This window comes from Anolis carolinensis, chromosome 1 (assembly GCF_035594765.1).
Source record: "Anolis carolinensis isolate JA03-04 chromosome 1, rAnoCar3.1.pri, whole genome shotgun sequence".
In the NCBI taxonomy this organism is placed as follows: Eukaryota; Metazoa; Chordata; class Lepidosauria; order Squamata; family Dactyloidae; genus Anolis; species Anolis carolinensis.
In genome coordinates, this window is record NC_085841.1 from 183,007,033 (window position 1) to 183,034,725 (window position 27,693).

The window sequence follows — 27,693 nt, forward strand, 5'->3', positions numbered from 1 at the left end:
GCCTCCACTTGCAAACCAGACCCTGGCCTTGTTTTGAGGAAAGAGGGAGGCGCCTTAGCCCTATGAGTTGCTGGGTGTGCTGCTTAGCTTAGCAAAGAGGAGACTGAGATGGAAAAGCAAGGAACCCTCCACAACCCCATAACAACAATTCTCTGTGTTGTTGAAGGTTTTCATGGCCAGAATCACTGGGTTGCTGTGAGTCTTTTGGGTTGTATCGCAATGTTCCAGAAGCATTCTCTCCAGCAGAGGCTGGATGGACATCTGTCGGGGGTGCTTTGAATGCGATTTCCTGCTTCTTGGCAGGGGGTTGGACTGGATGGCCCATGAGGTCTCTTCCAACTCTACTATTCTATGATTCTATGATTCTATGAAATGTTTTGCCTGTGGTTCTAAACTAAATGTAGGTTCTAGATCAGTGGTTCTCAACCTGTGAGTCCCCAGGTGTTTTGGCCTACAACTCCCAGAAATACAAGCCAGTTTACCAGCTGTTAGGATTTCTGGGAGTTGAAGGCCAAAATATCTGGCCTGCATAAATAGGGGTATAGCATCTAGATCCAGGGAAGTCATGCTACCCTTATATTCTGCCTTGGTCAGACCACACCTGGAATATTGTGTCCAATTCTGGGCACCTCAATTGAAGGGAGATGTTGACAAGCTGGAAAGCATCCAGAGGAGGGCAACTAAAATGATCAAAGGTCTGGAGAACAAGCCCTATGAGGAGCGGCTTAAAGAACTGGGCATGTTTAGCCTGCAGAAGAGAAGGCTGAGAGGAGACATGATAGTCATGTACAAATATGTGAAGGGAAGTCATAGGGAGGAGGGAGCAAGCTTGTTTTCTGCTGCCCTGGAGACTAGGACGCAGAACAATGGCTTCAAACTACAGGAAAGGAGATTCCACCTGAACATCAGGAAGAACTTCCTGACTGTGAGAGCTGTTCGGCAGTGGAACTCTCTCCCCCGGACTGTGGCGGAGGCTCCTTCTTTGGAGGCTTTTAAGCAGAGGCTGGATGGCCATCTGTCGGGGGTGCTTTGAATGCGATTTCCTGCTATTTGGCAGGGGGTTGAACTGGATGGCCCATGAGGTCTCTTCCAACTCTACTATTCTATGATTCTATTATTCTATCTGGGGACCCACAGGTTGAGAACCACTGGGCTAGATGATGATTATGGTGATTATTATTATCTTTATTTATATCCCACCTGCTCTACGCCTGCAAAACGTGGACGGTCTACAGACGTCACACTCAACTCCTGGAGTGTTTCCATCAGCATTGCCTCAGAAAATCCTGCAAATCTCTTGGGAAGACCAGCAAGCAAATGTCAGCGTGCTTGAGGAAGGAAAGACCACCAGCATTGAAGCGATGCTCCTACGCCATCAACTCCGCTGGACTGGCCACGTTGTGCAAATGCCCGATCACCGTCTCCCAAAGCAGTTACTCTACCCTGCACTCAAGAATGGGAAACATAATGTTGGTGGGCAGGAAAAGAGATTTAAAGATGGGCTTAAAGCCAACCTTAAAAACTGTGGCATAGACACTGAGAACTGGGAAGCCCTGGCCCTTGAGCGATCTAATTGGAGGTCAGCTGTGACCGGCAGTGCTGCGGAGTTAGAAGAGGGCTTAAGGGAGAAACGTGCCAAGAGGAAGGCCCATCAAGCCAACCCTGGAAACCAATGTCCTCACTGTGGTAGAACATGCAGATCAAGAATAGGTCTCTTCAGCCAACTAAGAACCCACCCCTAAGACCCCACAGCTGGAAGACCATCGTCCTCGAACTACGAGGGATCGCCTAAGTAAGTAAGTAAGTAAGTAAGTAAGTAAGTAAGTAAGTATTTATATCCCACCTTTTCCCCCATGGGGTTGAGAACCACTAATCTATGGCAAGCATCCTCAGAGGTTTGTGAGCTGTGCTGGAAATCATAGAATCATAGAAGAGTTGGAAGAGAGGTCATGGGTCATGCAGTCCAACCCCCTGCCAAGAAGCAAGAAAATCATATTCAAAGTATCCCTGACAGATGGCCATCCAGCTTCTTTTAAAAGCCTCCAAAGAAGGAGCCTCCACCACACTCTGGGGCAGAGAGTTCCACTGCTGAACAGCGATCACAGTGAGGAAGTTATTCTGAAAGTTCAGGTGGAATCTCCTTTCCTGTAGTTTGAAGCCATTGTTCTGCATCCTAGTCTCCAGGGCAGCAGAAAACAGCTTGCTCCCTCCTCCCTATGACTTCCCCTCACATATTTATACATGTCTCCTTTCAGCTTTCTCTTTTGCAGGCTAAACATGCCCAGCTCTTTAAGCCACTCCTCATAGGGCTTGTTCTCCAGACCCTTGACCATTTTAGTAGTTGCCCTTCTCTGGACACATTCCAGCTTGTCAACATCTCCCTTCAACTTTGGTGCCCAGAATTGGACACAGTGTGATTCCAGGTATGGTTTGACCAAGGCAGAATAGAGGGGAATGATGACTTCCCTGGATCTAAACACTAGACTCCTATTTATGCAGGCCAAAATCCCATTGGCTTTTTAAGCTGCCACATGGCATTGTCCATGAATCACTGGTTTGCTGTGAGTTTTCTGGGCTGTATGACCTTGTTCCAGACATTTCACCCACATTTATGGCAGGCATCCTTAGAGGTTTCCAACAGACCTCACAACCTCTGAGGATGCCTACCATAAATGCGGACAAAACATCAGTTCTGGGCACCAGAATTCGTGAGAGAGATTGGGAAGCTGGAAGGTGTCCAGAGAAGGGCAACTAAAATGATCAAACTTTTGGAAACCAAGCTCTATGAGGAATGGTTTAGGTAGCTGGGGATGTTTAGCTTGGAGAAAAGAAGGTTGAAAGAGGACATGATAGCCATGTTTACATTTTTGAAATGCTGTCCCATTGAGGAGGGGGCAAGGGTTTTTTTGTTTTTTGTTTTTTTGCTGCTCTGGAGACCAGGACAGAACGAAGCAATTGATTCAAATTGAAGGGAAGGAGATTAGGAAGAATTGGAATTCACTGCCTCACAGTGTGGTGGGGTCTCTTTTTCTGGAGGTTTTTAAGCAGGGACTGGATGGGTCATCTGTTAGGAAAGCTTTAATTGTATGTTCCCACATGGCAGAATGGGGTTGGACTGGACAGCCCTTGGCATCTGTTCCAACTCTATCATTCCATGAAATATGGAAAGCCGGGGCTGGGAAGCAATTGGTGGCTATGTGGTCGAATGTGAAAATTTACTAGTTGCCTCCAGCTGGCTTGAGACACAATGTTGGAGAGCACTATTTTTAATTCTCATTTTTAAAAACTCAAAACATAAAGCTTTTTGTTTTTGATAAGATCATGACCAATGCTCTTAAATATATACTTCTGTTTTTTGGTGTGGGTGGATGAAATATAATGTGAAAGTGTAGGACCTTGAAATCAGACTTTTTCTTTCTCCTAAGGTGTACCTGCATTGTAGAGTCAATGCAACTTGACACCACTTTAACTGCCATGGATCTATGTCATGGAATTCTGAGATTTGTAGTTTGGTGACAGAGCAGTGCTCTTTGGCAGAGAAGGCTAAAGGATTTGTGAAACTACAGCTTCTAGGATTTCATAGTAATAAATCACGGCAGTTTAAGTGGTGTCAAACTGCATCAGTTCTACAGTGTAAATGTACTCCTGGTTAAATCTGAAGTTCCATCACTATGAAAAAAATGCATCTTATATTTGTGTTGTCAAATGATTTCATGGCCGGGATCACAGGGTTGTTGTATGTCTTTCGGGCTGTGTGGCCATGTTCCAGAAGTATTCTCTCCTGACGTTTCGCCCACATCTATGGCAGGCATCCTCAGAGGTTCCATACCTCACAACCTCTGAGGATGCCTGCCATAGATATGGGCGAAACGTCAGGAGATAATACTTCTGGAACATGGCCACACAGCCCGAAAGACATACAACAACCCATCTTATATTTTATACGATTTTATAGCTACATCCCGCCTTTCCTCAAATGAGCTCAAGGCAGCAGACGTGACTCTCTCCCAAACTCTATTATCATAAAAAGCCATACGATGTAGGTCAATCTGAGAACAAGTGACTGGGTAAAGGAGTTTTATAGTCCAATGTAGTGTAAGCTGAACTGCCCAAGTCACCCAGCCATTCTACTACTACCCACTTCCTCTCAGATATTATAAAAAGGTAAAGGTAAAGATTTTCCCCTGACGTTAAGTCCAGTCGTGACCGACTCTGGGGGTTGCTGCTCATCTCCATTTCTAAGCTGAAGAGCCAGCGTTGTCCGTAGACACCTCCAAGGCCATGTGGCCGGCATGACTGCATGGAGCGCCGTTACCTTCCCACCGGAGCGGTACCTATTGATCTACTCACATTTGCATGTTTTCAAACTGCTAGGTTGGCAGGAGCTGGGGCTAACAGCGGGTGCTCATTCCGCTCCCGGGATTTGAACCTGCAACCTTTCGGTCTGCAAGTTCAGTAGCTCAGCGCTTTAACATACTGCACCACCACCAGTACATATTCTTAGAATAGAGACCTGTTGAACCTAGTAAGAGTTGCTTTCGTATAAACCTATATAGCTTTCGAGAGCCACTGCGATGCAGTGGTTTGAGCATTTAACTATGATTCTGGAGACCAGGGTTTGATTTTCTACTTGGCCACGGAAATTCACTGAGTATCCTCAGGCAAGTCACACACTCTCAGCCCCAAAAAACCCCACGAAGCCCCCTTAGTGTCACCAAAGATCAGAAATGACTTGAAAGTACACTCATAGCTTTGCAGTGCATTTTCAATTAAAATAAATTGGATAGATGAATGGCCTGAACTTAGATGCTATTGATTCAAGCTTTTTCTAGGGTAAGGCAACTATTTTTCCAACTGTTTCCTTGGTCAACTTAGATAATAATAAGGAGGTAGAGAAAGAGGAGAAAAAGAATTAGACAAGAATATTCTAACACCTTGATTATAATGCTCTTTAATAACATAATTCAACAAGAAATATTGCTGTCTTGGTTTTTAGGCTTGTTCCTAGTTTTATTGAGGTGTTGAGTCAGAAAACTGCATTGGATTCATATAATTGTCATGGTTTTCTATGAGTGAGCAGATGGTGACTGGTAGGTGGCATATGCTTGGTGTCTCAAAAAGTGGAACTGATCAGGGAAGACAGGTGCCATTTTTGGAACCACTAGATAAAATATACCAGAAACAGGGCAAACATTTGAGGCACCAAAATGTGTGTTGGCCAGAGTAATATATTTACCAAGTAAACAGCACACATTGTTATATAGAGAACATTGATTATGTATAAAATTAAAGTCTGTATTAACCATCCACTCACTGAAAGACAAGAAGTATCTATATCCACACATGAGCTTTTGTCATGTCATGATTAGGAACAGCCAAAATGTCACTGAATAATGAGCACATCTTTCATTATCCAGGATTTTTCATTAGTGTCAATGTTAAGAGGTAGAGCAAGCATACTTGGTGTTGCAACTACGAAGTCTGCATTTAATCACACTCTTAGAAGAAGTCTACAAGCTTTAAAACATTAATAATCCCCATTATGCCAGTGCTATTTAATGTGAGGGAACAGCAATCCCTCTCCCAAGTGTCAGGAAACAGTGCCATATTTGGACCCATTGATTACAAGTGTTTCCCTTTTCCCTCAAATTTTACCAGGCACCAGTAGCCAGTGGCTTGTGGACCAGCATCAATCTATTGACTACCACTTTGAGAACCATTATTCTATGTGTCATGCAGGGCCGGCCCTAGATAATTTACAAGTGGAAGCAAACAGTATTTTTGGTGCCCCCCCCCCCCAAAAAAAAACCAATCACTGAAAAATAAAAGGTAGAAAGTAGAGGTGAATAGAATGTGTGTGTGTGTGTGTGTGTGTGTGTGTGTGTGTAACAGAGAGGTCCCTGCATATATGTGTGTGTGTGTGTGTGTATATACAGTATATCTTATGTATACATAAACATACACACAATGTGGAGAATATGTGGCAAGGTAGATAAATAGGTAGAGAACCACGGGGGAGGAACCTTCCCGGGAGCAAGATCTAATAATAATAATAATAATAATAATAATAATAATAATAATAATAATAATAATAGAATGTTTGACAAACATCAAGTTTTTCTATTGCTTTTCTATTGTATAACTAGCTTTGCCCGGCCACTCGTTATTGTGGCTTATGGGAATCCTTTGTTGGCTAGGTGGAATAGCAGTGAATAGCCTTGCAGTCTCAAAGCCTGGCCGTTTTCTGGAGTAGCTGGAGCTATTTATTGTATGAAAGTAGAGGCATGGATGAGGGGTTGTCCTGCCAAGTTTAGTGTTTCTGGGATGTGTAGTTTTGTTGTTTTGTCCTAGGCCGAAATTTCATTACCCTTTTATATATATAGATATGCTTTGCATTTTACACTGTCCTGATAAACATATTTGTCAATAAAGGCTTATTGGAAATTGATAATAATAATAATAAATCATCCCAACAAAGGATTCCCCCAGACAGAAAGCAGCCACACTTTGAAGCTGAAAGGCTATTCAATGCTAATCAAGGTGGCCAATTGCAACATTCACACCTGCCTCCAACAGCAAGAGTTCTTTCTTTCTCCCATCCTGGACTTCATTCCACAAATATATAAACCCCCACTTGTCTAGTTTCCAAGAGACTTCACAACCTCTGAGGATGCCTGCCATAGATGCAGGCGAAACGCCAGTAGGTAATGCTTCTAGAACATGGCCATACAGCCTGGAAAACTCACAGCAACCCAGTGATTCTGGCCATAAAAGCCTTCAATAAATTTATCATCCTCCTCCTCCTAGTTATGAAGAGATGGGTAATAAATGTATTATTATTATTATTATTATTATTATTATTATTATTATTATTATTAGGCTAGATAAGGAGAGACAGTTAATACATTTATTATTATCACATTAGATAAGGATAAGGGGTAATAAATTCATTAAAAATTCATTATTACAATTATTAAACTAATAAATAAAATAAATAAATTTAATAAATGTATTAACTGATTATTAATATAATTATTTTTATATAATATAATATATATAAATATAATATACTATAATATAATATAATATAATATAATATAATATATAATATAATAATAAATACAGTATTAATAAATATAATTATTAATAATAAATGAATAAATAAAATTAAGCTGCGGGCAGAGGACCAGGAGGAAGACAGCAGAAAGGAGATGAAGAAGAAAGAAGGGAGGGAAGAAAGAAAGAGGAAAAGAAAGAAAGAAGGATATCATCTTTAACCTACAGAAGCCAAATTAGACAACAGAGAACCAAGATTATGGCAACCAGTCTGATTAATAGCTGGCAAATAGAGAAAACATGGAGGCAGTGACAGACTTTATATTTCTAGGCGTGACGATCACTGCAGATGCAGACTGCAGCCGGGAAATCTGCAGCCAGAAGATGTTTACTTCTTGGGAGGAGAGCAATGGCCAACCTCGATAAAATGGTGAAGAGTAGAGACATCACACTGGCAACGAAGGTCCACATAGTTAAAGCAATGGTATTCTCCATAGTAACCTATGGATGCAAGAGCTGGAGCATAAGGAAAGCTGAACGAAGGAAGATAGATGCTTTTGAACTGTGGTGTTGGAGGAAAATTCTCAGAGTGCCTTGGACCACATGAAGATCCAACCAGTCCATATTCTAGGAAATAATGCCCGGCTGCTCACTGGAGGGAAGGATATTAGAGGCAAAGCTGAAGTACTTTGGCCATATCATGAGAAGACAGGAAAGCTTGGAAAAGATCATGATGCTGGGGGGAAAGGAAGGAAAAAGGAAGAGAGGCCGACCAAGTGCAAGATGGATGGATGGTATCCTTGAAGTGACTGGGTTGACCTTGAAAGAACTGGGGGTGGTGACTGCCAACAGGAAGCTCTGGTGTGGGCTGGTCCATGAGGTCACGAAGAGTCGGAAGCGAATGAATGAATAAACAAAACCTATTGGTTAAGGGAGACATAATCATCAAAAATAAAGTTCCTTTATGGGAGTTAGACAATCATATTCTTCTAAAATCTATATCATGATCCCGAATAGCTAGATTCAATATTCCTGAAAGACCAAATAAAAACATATTTGTTCTCCCCAAATGACTCTGCATACACATAACTGCTAACACCTGTGCATGCTGCTAATAGGATGCCAACTAATGGCACCAAAAAGAATCTTCACTTTACTTCACTTTATTTCTTAATTAGTTGCTCTCCACCAGAGTACGCCGAGCGACTTACAATTTAAAATATCATTCCACAATATAAAAAACATTCAACATAAAAACATTCAACATAAAAACATTCAACATAAAAACATTCAACAGTGATTATTTGGCAAATTAAATCTGATTTACTTAAATGCACAACCAAACAGCCAAGTCTTGAGCGCTTTTACAAAAGGTCGCAACTCTGACATTGCTCTAACATATGGAGGCAATGAGTTCCACAGAATTGGAGCATGTTGAATCAAAACAACATTTTATAAGACTGTCATAATATACCATATTTCTTGAATTCTAAGATATCATTAAATTCAAGATGCACACTAATTTCAATATCACCAATGGGAGAAAAGATATTACAGTAGAGTCTCATTTATCCAAGCCTCGCTTATCCAAGCTTCTGGATTATCCAAGCCATTTTTGTAGTCAATGTTTTCAATATATCATGATATCTTGGTGCTAAATTCATAAATACAGTAATTACAGCATAACATTACTGCGTATTGAACTACGTTTTCTGTCAAATTTGTTGTATAACATGATGTTTTGGTGCTTAATTTGTAAAATCATAACGTAATTTGATATTTAATAGGCTTTTCCTTAATCCCTCCTTATTATCCAAGATATTCACTTATCCAAGCTTCTGCCGGCCCATTTAACTTGGATAAGTGAGACTCTACTGTATATATATATAAAGATCTCAAAAATAGGGTGCATTTTAGAATCACACACATGCACACACACACATGATTCTAAGATGCACCCTATTTTTGAGATCTTTAAATGGGATGAAAGTGTGTCTTAGAATGGGAGAAATATAGTATTATCTATCTAATTCCCGAAATAAATAAATACATACTATTTTATTTATTACTCACTTCTCCATTTTACTCGAGGGGGGCATAGTATAGTTAAACACATCTCTAAAATAATATGCATACTGTAGTTAAATGCAACTGTAAAAGTATATAAGAAAACATACACATATTAAAATACATGAGACAGAAGCTAAAACAAGTTAAAGAACCAGTAAGAAGGCTAATACATAGTAACAATGCATAGAGTAAGAAGCCTTTGCTCTCTAGCAACAGAACAAGAGAATAATAAGGAAAGAGTAACGGCAACTCTAGATAAGGTAGAGGCTATATACAGTTGTATGAATCAAGGCACTTTTCCACCATTTACCACATTTCAGAAATGGGCAAATTTGCATTAAGGAATTTGCTATTGTCAGATGATGTTGCACTCCAGCACTGGAACACCCTTTCACCCAACACCACACTAGAGACCTGTGATACAATAAAAAAAGCCAAAGGTCAGTAGCAGTAATCCACAAAATTTCAGGAAACACCAAGTCAAAGAATCAAAAAGTGAAAGTTAAACATAGAATTGTGCTGGAAGATATAGAGATTCCTAGAGAGAAACTCCTCTATGCATTTCTAGGTCTCCCAGTGAGATTTAATATTTATTTATTAACAATGTTTATATTCCACCCTCCTCAGGGCAGATCACAATGCACATATACATGGTAATTTAACATTCTTCCGACTTCGGCTTCAGGAGGTTATGCTCGATTCCAGCCACAGGGGGAGCTGTTTCTTCATCCACTATGACGGCAAGTCCTTTTTGATCATAGTATTTCCTCCTTGCTCTTTGATCGCTGTCAGTTTTATGGTGTCATAAATTAAATTAACCTCCCTGCTTGAGCGGTCCCTAACTTATCTACTCACAGCTGTAGCTATTTTCAAACTGCTTAGGTGGACAGTAAGCTAGGCTATTAAAGGGTCAAGTGCTCAATCCGACTTGGGCTTCGAACTTGCCACCTTCCGGTCAGCAGTGATCTATTGCTGCCGCTGATTAACCAGCTGTGCTACAGCCCAGCCCAGTATAGTCAACCTCTGGCAGAAGGACTTAACAATTCCTAGAGAGGTGTTCTCTCAGGTAAAATAAACAATGGGATTTTAAATTCACATTTCCCCATGTTTGTGGTGGTCCTCCACCCCTAACCTCCGAGAATGTGGAAAGCCCATTGAAGACCAGTTCTTTATCTGAAGTATGGATGTGCAGAAAAAGAATACACCTATGAACCCATGCAGTCACAAGCATCAGTTGAGTAGCTTTTAGATAAACAGAATGGAAATAGAGCAACTCCAGGCTCATTTCCACTATCCTCAGCAGGGCCCACTCCTCAACTAGTCACATTTTCCAAAGTTCCAAAAATAGAATGAGAAATGATCCATCCAGCACATAATTCATCATCAATTGAAAGGGACCTCTGTTTTAGAAGAAAAGGTGGTTTCGGCACACTTCTTCACAGACTGGCACATATTTCTCTCTGTTCCTACTTTAGAGATGAGACACATCACAGAACAAGAACACTGTGACACGCAGTTGCTATGATACTCCGTTCATTTGGTGTTTTGTGGCTGCTTCTTCACCCTACAGCAAACAATCAGGACCTCTTCCATTATTCATTGCAAAATGTAAACCCAGATATGTAGACCACATAGACAATTAGAAAAGATGACTAAGGAACTTTCAGAGAATCTGCGCAGGTGCACGTAAAAGCATAACCCATGGTGAAGATTATACATCACCCAAACCTGCAAAAAAACATTTCTCCCAGTTATTTGTTGCAGCAGCTGTCCTTAAAGTCTTCCCAGTTTTAACAAACACTTAAGGCAGTGTTTTCAAGAGCTCTTGCTGCCAAATATGCCTTAGTCAACACTTGTTGTGCCAGAGGCCGTTGAAAGCAAGCCTACAGTGATGCTGTTTACCAGGGAGTCTAAAATTAATTCAGCAGCTAAATAACCTTTTGTAGCAACTCATTTTTACATTTCACTGAGATCTCACTTATATAGATGAGATGAATCATTCAGTTAACCTCCAGAAAATGTCCAGGGGCCTTGGATTTGCCATTTACCATTTTGTGGCCAACATCAGTCATCGTTTTTTCTGCATCTCAAGTCCATTCTGAATTTATATATACTGAAATATGGCTAGGCATACAACAACATCCTATGTATTGCATCTCTCTTCCCCCCCCCCCCCGAGGAGTCTCCAAAACCATACATAAATTCCAAAGTAGTCTCCTATTTGGGCCAGAACCAGATCTCTTTGATTTCAGTATCTTCAGGAAATACTCTGTGCCTTTCTGTCCCAACATAAAGACTCTGGGTGAGTTTTTATTCTGTTTTTTGTGTAGGTGCCTGGAGCATCACTACAGTGTGAATTATTTGCAGCACATTGAGATTACTTGTAGGCCAGTATAAGTTATGTTGTTCCATACTTCAGTTTCTGGCAATGATACTCTTGTATATAGTTTGCAGCCTCAAATACAGTATGATCTACATATCCACAGGATTGGTATCTTTGGTTTCATTTACTCACATCTGATAAAATATGTAATCTCTAGGTATTTCTTAGGTCGTCCAGGTGATTCTCTGGTATGCTTCTGCTGGAAGTTGACTGCAGAGTCATGCTGGAAGACTTAAGGCCTTCCAGACAGGCCCTATATCCCAGGATCTGATCTCGGGCTTTCTGCTTTAAACTGGATTATATGAGTCTGCACTGCCAGATAATCTGGGATAAACAGAAAACCTGGGATCTGATCCTGGGTTGTAGGGTCTGCCTGGAAGGGCCCTAAGGCTGTATCTACACTGCTCTATATCCCAGGATTTGATCCTAGATTATTGACTTTGAAATGGATTATATGAGGTGACTTCTACATTGTCATATAACCCAGATTATCAAATCAGATAATCCACATTATTGGCTTTGAACTGGGCTATATGAGTCTACATTGGTATAAAAACCAGTTCAAAATAAATAATCTGGATTTTATATGACAGCTAGCTGTGCCCGGCCACGCATTGCTGTGGCAAAGTGGTGGTGGTATTGGTTAAAAATTGTTGTGGAATTTTTATTTGATGTTATTTGTATTTTTTAATTAATTTTATTGTAAGTTATCTTTTTATTTATTATATTTTATTATTTTCTTGTATTACTTTTAGTTATTTTCTGTTATTATAGTATTTATTGTATTAATTTTTTAGTGTTTTTAATTATTTTTTAGTGTTTTTTATTATTTTTTATTGGGTTGCTAGGAGACCAAGTTGGCGGAGCTTAGCCTTCTAACTGGCAGCAATTGGATAAAAGCAATTATTCCTCTCCCTCTAATTAGGACTTTATTTTTCTTTTCTTTTTGTTGTATCAACCTTGAGGCGTGGATGATGGGTTGTGTCGTCAAATTTCGAGGTTGGGTGGCCTGTAGTTTTGTTGTTTTGTGGGTCGCCATGATGCCATCACTCTTTTATATATATAGATGTAGAAGGGTCTTGAGTCCCCTTCCACACTGTCACTGTATCCCAGGATCTGATCCCTGATTATCTGCTTATCCCAGGTTATCTGGCAGTGGGGAATCAGTTTAAAGCAGATAATCTGTGATTGGATCCTGGGATATAGGACAGTGTTGCCGAAGCCTGAATCTACACTGCCAAATAATCTGGGATACGCAGATAATCTGGAATAAACAGATAATCTGGGATCAGATCCTGGGATATAGGACAGTAAAGATCCAGCCATAGTGTCCTCTAGAGAGGTGTGGCCTCCAGGCATTTCCTAGGTCTTTCAGCATGACTCTATGGTCAACTTCTAGCAGGAGGGTTCATTAATACCTGTAGTTTTTGTATACCCGTGGTTATACTGCCCTGTCAGTGCTGGAAGAGAAGTGCTTAGTGCTTAGATGACCAACATAAGGACAATTTATGTTAATCCTAGGGCAAGTGTAAATACACTCTAAGAAATTGGTATGTATGTGTGTGTGTGTGTGTGTGTGTGTGTATATATATATATAAAAGAAATTCAGCTGGATGACAGATATTCTAGGCTTTACATTTATCATGTATCATTACTTCAATTGTGGAGGTGTATGTGATTAAATTGATGGTTAAAGGTCTCTGATGACGTTGAATAGGGATGCAATTCTTCTGTTTGTATTGATATCTATATTTATGTACTGACGGCCAATCCTCCTTTAATAATTAGCATTTGTGGCACAGAATAAACAGGGCTGAGTGGCGATAGATAACAGGGATGAGGGAAATGTAATGTTCAGGGAGAAAAAGTCATGGCAACAGGTGCTAGGGAATGGTTGCTAGAGGAATAGAAAACTGGAAGAAGGACAGATAGGAAGCTGAGGGAGGAGGAAAGACAGTAAAGGGGAAGGTAAAAAGGGTAAAGGTTTCCCCTTGACATTAGTCATGTCCGACTCTGGGGGTTGGTGCTCATCTCCATTTTTAAGTCAAAGAGCTGGTGTTGTCCATAGACACCTCCAAGGTCATGTGGCTGGCATGATTGCATAAAGTGCCATTAACTTCCCGCTGAAGCAGTATCTATTGATCTACTCACATTTGCATGTTTTCGACCTGCTAGGTTGGCAAAAGCTGGGGCTAACAGCAGGAGCTCATCCCGATCCTCACATTTGAACCACTAACCTGCTGCACCATTGGGGACTCCATTACAACACTGGCTTTATCCAGCACTGTTGCTGCTGTTGCTTTGTTTCTGTCCTTTGCTCCTAACTTCCTTCACTCTTTTGTGCTTACCTTTCTTGCTTCTCAAATCCTACCATGACCTCCCATCATCCTTGCCCACTTTTATCTCCTTTTGCTTTCACAATGCCTCCCTTTTTTCTTTTGTTCTCCTACTGCATCTATCACCTTTCCCCACATTCCTTTACAGTGTTCCCTCCCTACTTTGCAGTTCACTTTTCGCTCCCTCACTGCTTTGCGTTTTTTTTCCTGAGCAGTGGCGCATGCACAAAAGGTGTCAATATCCCTTTTGCGCATGCGTGCTCCTTCTCGTCCGCGTCCAGCTGGGCCACTGTGGATGTCAACGAGAGGGAGGCACATGCGCAAAAGGGAAACTGGCAGGCGCCGGAGAGGAGGCCACCAAGAAGAAGCACAGAAAGAAGGCTTGCAAAGGAGAAAAAGGCCACCCAACTACTAATATAATGTGTAAATATTAAAATATAGCGCCCCTACTTTGCGGATTTTCACTTATTGTGGGTGGCCCTGGAACGTAACCCCCGCAATAAGTGAGGAAACACTGTACTTTTGCTGTACCTCTTTTTCTTGCTCTTTCCTAACTCTGCTTCACCTCCCACCCTCTTTTCTCCCTTGCCTCACTTTATGCCACCAGGATTCTCTCCCTTACACTTTGGTCATTTTCACACGGGCTGTTTTTCGATGGTGGGTTTTTGGCAGTTTTGCCAAGGAGCCTGATGGCTCCCATCACACCCCAGAGAAGTACTTCCTGGCTGGTTCCATGGTGAATCTTGCAAAACAATCCTGCCACCGAAAAATTGCAGGTGACACACGATGGGAGGATCCTTGTCTTTCCATAAGACAGCTTAAGGAGGCTTCTACCCCATGAGATGAAGTAGGGGGAAAGCCGGGATGTCAACAGGTCCCCACACCCCATGGGTGGGTGCTGTCAGAATCACAGTGATTTTCTGCAATACTCTGCAATTCCAACGTGTGTGAAGAGATCTAAATTGCCCCATAATATCCTTGCTCTCTTCAGTTTATATCATACCTCTCATCTTCTCTTGTTCCTTTTCTCTCCCTTGCTTCACCTTGTATTTTGCAAGATCTCCCTTCCTGCCCTGCACCCTAACCTTGCCTTGCTTCACTTCTCATTTTTGCTATGCCTAGCTCTCTTGCTTCTTGCACACTGGCATTAAACTTCTCTTTTATTTCCACCTTTTCCCTCACCTTTCCTGTACCTCTATCACTTGCTACACATTCTTTCTTGCCTCCTTCGTTCATCGTCACCTTGTGCTAATGCTCTCTTCCACTTACCTCTAACCCTTCCTTCCACTCCAGCTTGCTTCACTTTGCATCAGGACTGTACTTCTCTCCCTTGAAGCTGCCACTGCACATACCCTGCCCCTATCTACTTCACTTCATACAGCTGTATGCCTCTTTTAAAGCAGAATCAGTCACCCAGAGCTGCTGATGCTGCTATGTAAGGCAGTTGAGCAGGCAGACAAATGAAAATCATGCTGGAGCTTCTGGAACACAAGGAAGGGGGAGGTAGAACAAGATGCGTTGAAGAGGTAGCAGGGATGTGGAAGGAGCCATGATGGGACAGAGAGAAGGTGGTAGTAATCGGGCAATAAAAGAACCCTAAGTGCCCTTTGTAAAATGGAACTTCAATTCTCTGTGTCACTATGACATAAAAACATATACTCTTGCTACATCAAGCAAGTCTTAGAAAACAAGAGACTCCATGGAACAGTGGTTCTCAACTTGTGGGTCCCCAGATGTTTTTGGCCTTCAACTCCCAGAAATCCTAACAGCTGGTAAACTGGCTGGGATTTCTGGGAGTTGTAAGCCAAAAAATCTGGGGACTCACAGGTTGAGATCCACTTACATGGAATGTTTCTTCTTCTTCTTCATTCACACTGTTGTGTCCGACTCTTCGTGACCTCATGGACCAGTCCACGCCAGAGCTCCGTCGGCCGTCGCTGCCCCCAGTTCCTTCAAGGTCAAGCCAGTCACTTCAAGGATACCATCCATCCATCTCGCCCTTGGTCCGTCTCTCTTCCTTTTTCCTTCCATTTTCCCCAGCATCATGATCTTTTCCAAGCTTTCCTGTCTTCTCATGATGTGGCCAAAATACTTCATCTTTTCCTCTAATATCCTTTCCTTGCATGGAATGTTAACTACTAATAATTATATTGCAATACTTATCCTACTCTTTTCCATCCTCCATCTATTCCAGTGGCCTCCTTGTGTCCAGGCAATCTTTGAAAGGAGCTCTGCCAGAGAAGACTTCATCTATACTTCCTCCATAAGACAAGATTTCCTTTCAGAGTTGTATCACTGAGCCAGGGATGTGGAAATTTGAACTGAGTAATCATGGGTCACACATGGAGTTGTTGCAACCCCGCTGTCAATGTCAGTCATGTGTGTGAGGGTTCACACCTTTGCTAAGCGCTCTCACAGGCAGAAGATGCAGGTTTATAACAAACACATGGGTAGAAGAGTGATTGCACATTTTCCCTCATAACTGCTCTCTTTATAAGAGACTTGAGTCCCCATCAGGAAATAGGGCAGGATAGAAATAAAGTTATACTTACTTGCTTTATTACTTTTTTTTTTTTAAAAAAAGATAAACTTTAAATCTGGGCTAGGCTATGGTACAAATGGACATTGGATAGGATGCCAAGGCTAAGCATCTCTTACCCTTGTATCAAGTTGTTAATTCAACTGCTAGCTTCAACTAGATCCGATCCACCCAGTCTAATAAATTTAACAGTACAGTAGAGTCTCACTTATCCAACACTCACTTATCCAATGTTCTGGATTATCCAACGCATTTTTGTAGTCAATGATTTCAATACATCATGATATTTTGGTGCTAAATTCGTAAATACAGTAATTGCAACATAGCACTAATGCGTAATGAACTGCTTTTTCTGTCAAATTTGTTGTATAATATGATGTTTTGGTGCTTAATTTGTAAAATCATAACCTATTTTGATGTTTAATAGGCTTTTTCTTAATCTCTCCTTATTATCCAACATATTCGCTTATCCATTGTTCTGCTGGCCCGTTTATGTTGGATAAGTGAGACTCTACTGTATATACAATTTTACCAGTTCTTTATTTATATAATTGGGACTAACAATTGAATTTGAGACCAGTTCTACCTTCTAAGTGTGCAGAGGCCTGTTAATAATGTACGATCATAGTGCAGATTCTGCCATGGCTGCATCCTATGGCATCAACCCAGACTTTGGCATCTTAGACAGAGACAACAGAGGAGAATTCTCTGATTCTTCCCCACTACATTTTGATATTTAATATTTTAAATTCCCACATTATATACAATATACAATTCCCACATTATATACAATATCACAGAACAGCAACAAATCACAATCTAAAATCCACCCACCCTCCTTCCCTAAGTCAAAGACATTTATGAATTAGTTTGTAAATAGAAGCAGTCTGAAGTAGTTTAGAGAATTCTCTGGTTGCGGATTCTAAGTTCCCTTCCTTAGACTTCCAATCTAGTTGCCAAGGAATGTTGCCATAGAAATAAACATTGAATTATAATGCCATAATTGTGTAGTGTGAATTTGTCCCTGTTAAGCCATGATGGAGGTCACCAGTTTAATGTTCAGGAAATCACACAATCATAGTGCTGGAAAGGGGCTCAATGAGTCATCAACTCCAATCTACTCAATGCAAGAACTCCAGCAAGACCATCTTCAGTAGATAGCCATCCAGCTCCTTTCTGAAGACATTCAAAGGAGACCTCACCAGTTTTACAAGCAATTGGGTCCATTGCCAAACTGCTCTCACTGTTAAGAAGTTCCTTCTGATGTTGCATCAAAATGTACCTTCTAAATAATGCCCTCCTTAATGACAGGAGCACTTTGTGTAGTCGTATCAACCTAGTATTGTTTATTGTGTGAAATTCTGCCAAATATAATAGAAAACAGGGCAACTACAAAGATTTTTGGGGAAAAAGACAAGGGGCAAACAATTAGATGACAAGCGTTTTTATTTTGCAAAACAATCACTATACAGCAACAAATACAACTGCAAGTTGGATTGAAAAACATGAACTACCTACCACCAGCCATTCAAGAAATGCCTCTTTTATGATAACAGGCTCTAGAATTATCAGGAAAAAAATAACCCCAACAGGCTTTGTTATGGCCTAATGTGTTTCTCAGAGGAAAAAGAAAGAGGAAAAGGGGAAAAAATCCCAGTGCACAGATGTTTTCATGTTCTTTGCTAAAGTTGAAATGGCTGCCAGCCCCATCCTTACTAGAGCATTGAATAGTTATGCTATTTATATGGGAAATTTATGGGAATGTGCTTGATTACTCTACCAGCAATGAACAAGATCTAACACAACCCACATTAGCCCTGTATAAATTGTGACCCAATGAACTGATTTCAAACCCAAATTCCACAAACATGTTGCTCTTCTTGGGACTCAACATCACCCGTTTTCCCAGTTCTCGCAGGGCAGAAAAGCTATGATGTTTAGTGTGTGTTCAGCCAGAATTCAATAACGTCAGTCTGAAATTTCTGGCCTGTTTTAGGCTGGACATCTGATCTGCTGCTTAATTTAGCGTCTCTAAGGCAATGTGTACTTGATGTGATCTTTTGGAAGGGAATCAAAGACAAGTCCCTCGCCTGCTTATCATGACATGATAGCCCACGCAAATTAGGCAGACATAGATATTTGCAAATAACCTTAAAGGGAAAGGGTTTCTAATGCCTAACAATATATGCATAATATCCCAGGGAATGGGGACTATCACATAATTAGCTTCTTGGACTACTGCTGGTGAATGAAAACCAATCTTTTATTCAGTTCCTCCATGCCTAGAATTACATAGAAGTAAATATACATAAAGAGAGAAAAACAGGGAGCCCTATCTTTCAAAGGTCAATTTACTTTGACTGAAACATTTGCACTGGCCCATGTTTATTCATCTGTGTGTACCTTACTTAATTTTACTTAAACTTAGACAGTTACTGTTCTAGAACTCAATAATATTGGCAAAAACATGCTTGCCCTAAGTAGTGGTCACAATTATCCCTTTCGGTTTCTCATTCTGCCAATCTTAAGTTGTTTGGAAACTTAAAATCTTCCCCAGTCTTATGTCTGGGTTATCTTTACCTCAACTGCAAGATGAATTGTGAATTGAATAATTGATTTTTGATTTGAGCAAAACTAGGTAATGTGGTATTAAAATGTAAACTAAGTAAATTTTGCCTCATCCTTAGCTTTCTTTAAATGAGCACAGTATACAAAGAATACTTCCTGCCAATTAACTTATACTAGTGCTCTTTTCTGGATCACATTTAGTTCAGCATGGCATCCATGTGAGATCTTCTGATTGAACCATGTCACTTAGCTTTTACATTAAACCCACACTCAAGAAATTAATATTGTTTAATGCTTTCTTGATATGCAATGTCCATCCCACCCCCACCCCCAAATCATCCCAGTCAAAATCTAGAGTCCTGTAACATAGTGTGCACATTTCTTATATCAGAGCCTGGGCCTCTTGCTGGCTCTTCAACTTGCATGACTTCATCCAGTTCTGCAACTTGTTCTATGGAAGAATGATTATCGATCACAAGGACTGAGCTTTCAGATGAATAAGATAAATTTGCAGCATGGAATTAATGACTTGGCAGCTTTGGACATGTATACTCAATAAATAACTTCACCACCTAGAATGTGTATATATCCCAAAAAAAGCAGAATACAAAATAGTCACAGATTACACTGTCCCGACTGGCTGACACTCAGCACCAGCCCACATGAGGTTCAGTAGTACCTTGGGCACTATCTTGCTCTAAGAATGGGGGGAAAGACATAAAAACATTGAGAGCTAACCTGTAAAACCAACAGCATAGAGTCCAAGTGACAATACGGCATTAAAAATCAGACTCTTGCCTTTTGTTTTTCCTGAAACAATGGCAAGGAGTCCTGTGACATGGACCTTTGGGCTGACCCAACAGGGTTCTTTTTAATATGGATGTGTGTGTGTGTTTGTATATTGTATGATTATTCTAAGTAACATCACAGCAATCACAAGGTAGAACAATCCTCCTGACGCACTTTAAATTCTAAACTAACCTTTTTCTTAACTAGACGACTGCATTATAGACTTTACAAGGCATCTTATAATATGCAACAGCTTTTAAGATGTAATGTGTCGGAATATTTATACTAGTTCATCCCCATATCCTTGAAGAAGTTCTACAACTCACTATACTGAAATTTTACTTGTTACTATCCATTTACAAGGGACAGCCTATAGCACTTTGGGAACTATTTTTGAAATTAGGGTCTGATTTTAAAATGTATGGAATTGCATACTTTTGTGGAAGAATTCTGGAATACTCCTCAGAGTCAGAAATGTCCTTCTAACACGAACAACAATAGCAATCCGATCTGTGCATCTAAGGAAAGCTTTATTCCATGATCAATTTGGTATCTTATGGTTTCAAAAAAGACTCTTGGGTGATGTGTTCATTCTTTAAAGTGTGTTTAAGCTTCAATCTTAGAAATAACAAAGTTAAATTAAGATGCTTAAGAGCTAGCCCTTTTGAAATAGCTTCTTGCAAACATGGACATCCTAATGAACCATTCATGTACAGCTCAGTTTGAGATCATGCAAACATAATGTAGGTGATTTCCTAAGGAAAAGAGCAATCTATCTGCAGGTTGAAATTTAATTATCATCTAGCCAAAGCTAGTGTATATATCATGAGTAGACAAGTGTCCACTTATGTGTCCTATTACCATACCATCTCCTCTTAAAGTGACCAAGTTGGTAGTGGTAGAAATCCCATAGACTCCAGTTGTTGTATTGTTTTGGTGTCCCTGGGTGTTTTTCTTATTATACACACTTTTCGTATACTTTTTATATTTGTCATTGTCTGCAGATTTACTTATCACTTCCATCACTTCAGTGATGCTATATAGGGAGCTTATTTAATCATGTTACCAGTACTCAACATATGTTATGCATGCATCTCTCCAGAGCAACACTTTTCTATACGAGGCATCTACATACAGCTATGCAAAGATGCCATGAAAAGAACAGAACGAAGAACTTCTGTTAAAACTCCCCCTTGTTTGTTGGAATTTCAACTTTAGCAAAAGAATTTTTATTTTAAAAAAATCTTTAAGCTTCATTCCTATTACAGGATTTTTCTTTAAAAGCCAGAACAAAGCCATTATTTTAACATTTGATTTTTTAAATATCTGTACCCCAAAACCATCCTTCTGGAGATCATTGTTTACAAATACCTGGACACCATAAAGTCTGTAATAGGTGGGAGAGGCGAATGAGAAAGGGGAGAAAGGAAGGAGAATTTTTTTTCTAGTATCACAGAAAAGACTTGCATCTGGCACTAAAACAGGGTCACAGTTTTTGAGATGTTACAGAAAGCAATTTCATGCTAAAAGATCTTTGTCTTTTTAATTTTTTTAAAGTTTGACTAGGGAAATAAAAACCCTGCTAACATCTACTTTTACATACCTAAAATTGCAACACCAAAGGGTGCAAGAAACACAGATACTGTGAATAAAGAAGTAGAATATTCAAGTATGAGAGGGCGTATCACAAATGGCCACAGAGAAATATATATCTATAATAATACTGTATCAAACAGATGGAAAGGATGTGAAACCAGTAGTGTAGACACAAACCTAGCTGCTTAAACCAACATTCCAATCAGACACAGTTCCATTGCTTAGTTTCAATAGCTGCTTTTTAAAAAAGAAAAAAGAAAAAGTCAGTTCCCCAATACAGTTCATATGATTTCCCCGCACTTCAGTTCATATGATTTCCCTCGAACTACTTTCTTTTTACTATTAGTTAAATAATTTATTGGAATCAGCTATACACTGACATAATTATCCAAGTTCAATGACAATAATAACTTAATTGAGTCTTTCCTCTACACATTTATATAAAATAACCCACCCGCGCGTACCCTCTTGAAGCTGGGACATCCTTAGTGGCCTTTCTGTCTGGCAATCAAGACTCTCCAGTTTAATTTAACCTGTTCATAGATTACAAGGGGAGATGTTCCTTAATTCCATCCATCAACCAACGAGTAAAATGAGCAACTGAAGGTATTTAACAAGGCTCTTCAAAAAGTGGTGGATGGCCTTCAGGCACATGAAAGGTAAAAATGCATTGTATCATAGTACAGTACTCCATGCAAGACAGAGCAGAGCAACAATAATTGTCCAATGTAATATACTGCAATTGTACCCACATTAAAGCCAGTGTCTTCCTGCTGAAAATGGAAATCAGGCCAATTTCTGCTTCTATAAATATCTTTTCCCCAGGTTTTATTTTATTTTACGGTTACTACAGTCTTGGGATGAGACTTAATTATTTTAGACATGGTAAAGAATGAATGTTAACACCTGCTCAGAGCCCATTCCTGGCAAGAGCTCATGCCTAAATATTATTACTTCAAACACTGCAAAATGAAGCAAATTCATAAGCCCTGTTTAGCTAGGGCCGCAGTGACATCTTCAGCGAGGGTAGCAAGCTGAGGAGATTCAAGGAGGTTGATGCTGCCAGAGGAGGAGACGTTGCTGAGCCTCCGTGGAGAAGCCACGCTGGATCGGCCTGGGGACTGCGTGATGATCTCTGCTCCATGGTCCACACGGGCCTTAGCATGCTCTCGGAAATTGAGCTTCTGGCTGTCAATCTGTGCAAGGAAAGTAGGCTGATAAAAACATGATGCAACTGGGTATGAGGGATACTCCCATTAGAAACTGAACTTTTAGAACTTTATCACACCAGATCAAAGAATGGAGATTCAGCCGTTGCATGATGATGATGATGATGATGATGATGATGATGATGATGATTTTAGTTATTACTTATACCCCGTTTTATCTCCCATGAAGGGGACTCAGAGTGGCTTAACATAAAAGCATCAGCATAACCATTTAAAATATACAAATATTAAAAAAAAACCTGAATTGATTTTAAGAACCTTCATCTTCAAAAATCTGTCTAAATAAAAAGGTTTTAGCCTGTTGTTGGAAAGACAGCAGGGAGCGGCCGTTCTTCCTTGGGAAGAAGGGAGTTCCAGAGACGAGGGGCAGCCACTGAGAAGGAAGGCACGTTCTCTTGTTCCCACCAATCAGGCTTGAGATGGAGGTGGGACCGAGAGAAGGGCCTCTCCTGAAGATCTCAGGGTCTGTGCAAGTTTGTACAAGGTGATGCGGTCAGCCCAATAGCCTGGACCTAAACCATCAGTGCATTCACAAGGTCGTGGATAATACATGCAATGAATATGTCAATATGTATGTAGTTTTAGAAATGGCTATGGCTATGGCTTACCTTGATGTGACCTCCTCCAGGTACATGGTGAGCATTTTCAAGCGAACCAACCTTGGCATGGGCCTTTTCTTTAAAATCCAGTTTCACACTCTCGATTTTCACTCGCCCCCCACCTGTATGTCATGGAGGCAAAAATGACAGTGACAAAACAGGTCAAAAACCTTTTACAGTATATCTGCAGTCTTTTGTGAAGCACTTTTTATTGTGTATTTAATAACAAAGAATGGAATAACTGTTATCATAGTGAGCATCTGTGTACTTCTACCTGAGAAATACTTGTGAAAATCTTTTAGTTAGAATTAGAGCTAAGTGAAAAAGCATACACAAAATCAAATCCGGTTTAACGAATGTAGAATTTCATTGTCAATAGAATGGCAGTAGCTGTGAACATGAATGTAAAATATATATCCAAGTCTCATTATATACAATGGTGGAGTACAATGAAACTCCTTGTAAAAAAAAATGGAAAAACCAAAGCTAGCTTAGTGAAAAAATGTTTTTTTTTTTTGGGGGGGGGGGGTATTTTCAAGCCATGGGTGGTAGAATCCATGGATACAGAATCTGTGGATATGGAGAGCCTACTGTAATGCAGTACTGGAATTTTTCAGGCTATTTCTTTGAAATCTGGAAAGCTTGTATCCATTAGCTCCTTTCTTTAGTACCACTTATCACCAGTCATTCATTTCTCATAGGTTCAGGAAAGTCATTTACTTTCAAACCTTCTCCAGATCAGATTCCTTATCACTCACCAAAATTGTACTTTGGAAATCTTAGCTATCATGTGGAACAAAATTCAGTTTCCTGGACAAACCATGACAGGTATATCTCTAGCATTGGCAAAGTAGCAGTAGCTTCACCTGAGCAGGTAAAAAGATTTAATGGCAACTCTCAGCGAATAGACAACTCTAGTCTTTTCATAGACACATCTTTACAAAATGTATTGTTGAAAGTTTTCTGTTGGAGAAGCATGTGCTGTGGCTGTGAGTTTATTTTTTGTATAATTTTACAACTGAAAACTGCACTGCAATAATCAGCAACTATTATGATTTTATATTGTTCTAAAAGCTTAGTATACCATTATATATTTTAACATGACACTGTGTGGTACCATTTATACTTATGATAACTATAGAACCAGAAACCCTAGAAACCATGTATCACCACTACACTCTTTACAGAATATCACACAGAGACGCCAAATGAGTTCAACAATACCTGGCCTATGGCGGATATTCTTCAGTGAACCACATTTGGAAGTCACATGGCTCAGGTCTATCTTCTTGGTTACAATCTGAATCTGTTAAAATTAGAGAAGATATCTCATAAGCAATACAACAAAAAAGGAGAAATGGTATGTGCCCAGATTTTGCAAAGTACTGCAAGAGAAGAGATGGTTAGGAGAATACCAATCATGCCACAAAGGAGGGAAACACCCAGATTAATACAGCAAGCTCCCCATTTGGACAGTGAATTTAGCAGAACCATGTTAAAGCCTGTTCATTAGTAAAGTGAAGACTGTAAATAAGGTAATGAATTAGGTTATTTTCTGAGATAAAAGAAAGTTGTCTTCAGTGTTATGTGCTGAGATTTTGGATTATTTTTCACCTATACTATGTTGCATAATATTTTCAGGATATTCTGCCTTTTGCAGTTCATTGGATTTCTGTTTCTGAACTTTCTGTGAAGTAGTTACATCATGTAGTTTGGAATAAAGTTACCCAAATGGCTAAACACATAGCGTGGATTTTGGCTCACTAGCTTCCTCTGGTTCCACACAGTCACTATATGGGCCCGGGCTGTGGCGCAGGCTGGTGAGCACCCAGCCAGCTGCAGCCAGCTGTAACAAATTACTCTGACCAAGAGGTCATGAGTTTGAGGCCAGCTCGGAGCCTATGTTTGTCTTGTCCTTGTTCTATGTTAAAGGCATTGAATGTTTGCCTTATATGTGTAATGTGATCCACCCTGAGTCCCCTTCAGGGTGAGAAGGGCGGAATATAAATACTGTAAATAAATAAATAAATGAAAACCTCATTATGCAGGAGTGGCGAGGAAAAGCTGCATTGAGAAGCTACTGCTACCACTTGGTAAGGAGGTACTAGCAATATTAACTTTCTAGCAAAGCACATATTGCCAACTGTATCTCTAAATCACCAAAACATAATCTGGGAGATTCATCCAGCAAATGTGTTCATATCATTGGAACTCTTTAAGATGTTAAGAGTTGCTGTTTTGTTTTGTTTTTTTGCTTTGAATAATTATGGATTCTAATAGATCCAATATTTGTTTTCACTTCCTTCTGGAAAATAATGCTTTGATTGGGCAGGTGAAGTTTGTGTTTCTTCTGACTGAGGCCAGGGGTTTGCTGTGGTCTGTGAGGAAAGATGGAGAGACCCACTACTCACCACACAATGCTGACACATCACTAGACCAAGGTGACTTGTGAAACGTTAGCAGGAAGGGAAGTAGTGCTCAGTAGGGAAACAAAGGGCTAGGTGATGCAGAGTGGGGTCACCAATAGGTAGCTAGGGTACTTTGCTTAGCACCGTATCTACTTACATTTCCTCCCCCTGCTGCATGTGTGATGTTATCCTTGGAACCACATCTGGATTGAACATCGCTAAAATCAATCTTCTTGCTTAAAATCCTAACCTAAAATGAATCGGAGGTTAGGATACTATCAAAAGTGGTCTTTTGCTCAGCCTCATTCCCAATGGCCCTGCTGGCTGCAGCTGAGGGAGAAGTTTGGTTTCAAATGTATGATCATTCATTACTCTTACAAAACAGACTCTCTCATTACAGATTTTTTTTTGCCTTTCCCCCCCATCTTGTGTCAGCGACAGACACAGAAGGAAAATTTCTAATAGTACTGACAGAATTACAAACAAAGAAAATACACATTGTTAATATTTATGCCTCTAGCAGTACAAAAGTCCTTTCTTCAAAAAAATTGGAAAGAGATGGAAGATATTGAGTATTGATGGGAGACTACAATATTGTGTATTTCAATATGGATAAAAAAAACGTTAAAGCCAATTTAAGAGAATTAAGGAAAAATATTTTAAAAACTTCTAGAATATGATCAAAGAACTTTCAGCCATAGACATCTGGAGACTCTTACACCCAGAAGAAAGGGACTATACCTTCTTCTCTGATAGAAATAAGTCATACTCAAGAATTGATATGCTATGGATCTCTAAGAATTTAGTAAATCTTATTTAAAAGGCTCAAATCCAGTTAAAGTTTATTTCATACCACTGCCCAACAACAATAGGAATCAAAATCCTGAGAAAACCATTCATTTGGAGAATTAATGAAGGTCTATTGAAGAATGAAGAAAATCTTGATAAATGTAAGAAAAAGATTAAAGAATTCTTCCAAATAAATACCCATCCAGAAACCTCTCTGAGAATGTTATGGAACACAAGTAAAGCCTACATGAGAGTAAAATTGATCCATCTAAATTCAATACATAAAAGGAAAAGACAGCAAAAATGAATGAATTGCAGGAGAGGATTGAATAAAAAGAAAGACAAAAAAAGATTTAACAAATGCAGAACTCCAACAAGAGCTGAAACAACTTTGCCAACAAGGCTCAATGTTATTGGTGCATCAAATGGAAAAGACCCTAAAGTTTCCAAAACAAAAATATTTTGAACATGCAAACAAACCAGAGATATGGCTGGCAAATAAATTAAAAAGAGAGATGCAAAAGAAAAATATTGATATGTTAAAAATGAATGAACAAAAAATAAAGGAGGAACAAAGATAAAGCAAAAATACTATCAAAATCTTTCCAAAAAAGAGAACTATCACAAGAAGAAATGCAAGAATATTTTCAAAAGCAAAACCTCATAATCCAATAACAATGCACGAAGTGACAATGACGATCAAGGGTTTGAAATTAGATAAGGCACCAGGACCAGATAGTTTCAATGTGATCTTTTATAAAGCACTAGCAGATGAAATTGATCTACTCCTCCACAAAGTTTTGAATGACATACTAAAATAACGGCAGTTACCAGAGATGTGGATAGAATCAAATATTACATTGATCCCAAAGAAGATCAAGATCCCTTACAAGTCAAGAACTACAGACTTACTTCATTGCTTGACATCGATTATAAATTATTCACTACAATACTGGCTAACAGACTAAAGAATATACTAATGAGATGTCTAGATGAAGATCAAGCAGGCTTCTTACCTGGAAAACAAATGAGAGAAAATGCGAGAATAATACTCAATTTGATAGAATACTTCCATAAAAATAATGGGAAAAGGGTGCTCTCCTCTTCTTAGCTGCAGAAAAGCATTGGACAATCTAAGCTGTGAATTTATGAAAGAAATGCTCAAAATGATTAAATGTGGACAAAATATATTTGGAGGGAATAACTACTAAACAGTATGCAAAATACAAATAAATGGCATTTTGACTGAAAGATTTGAAATCCAGAAAGGTGTGAGACAAAGATCTCCATTATCACCACTACTATTTATAACAGTGGCAGACGTGTTAGCA

The 27,693-nt window shown here is 39.7% G+C and overlaps 1 protein-coding gene and 1 long non-coding RNA gene across 33 annotated transcripts in view; one reads left to right on the forward strand and one right to left on the reverse strand.

The window, feature by feature from the left end:
• The first annotated feature begins 645 nt into the window (after window positions 1–645).
• Window positions 646–17,967, forward strand: LOC134293554 (uncharacterized). Its single transcript, XR_010000510.1, has 2 exons — window positions 646–1,804; window positions 16,040–17,967. It is a non-coding gene; the product is annotated as an uncharacterized LOC134293554 (long non-coding RNA).
• map2 (microtubule associated protein 2) overlaps window positions 17,817–27,693 on the reverse strand; it is a 331,665-nt gene continuing 321,788 nt past the window's right edge. For 19 of the 32 annotated variants that reach the window (XM_062961372.1, XM_062961363.1, XM_062961338.1 and 16 more), the window contains 4 exons: window positions 25,731–25,823; window positions 24,390–24,471; window positions 23,175–23,287; window positions 17,817–22,551 (listed from right to left, as the gene is read on the reverse strand). In XM_062961372.1, coding sequence (XP_062817442.1) covers window positions 22,318–22,551; window positions 23,175–23,287; window positions 24,390–24,471; window positions 25,731–25,823 — 522 coding nt within the window. In that variant the 3' untranslated portion in view covers window positions 17,817–22,317. The remainder of the gene's footprint in view (window positions 22,552–23,174; window positions 23,288–24,389; window positions 24,472–25,730; window positions 25,824–27,693) is intronic. The other 13 variants (XM_062961359.1, XM_062961409.1, XM_062961420.1 and 10 more) reach the window with 3 other exon arrangements.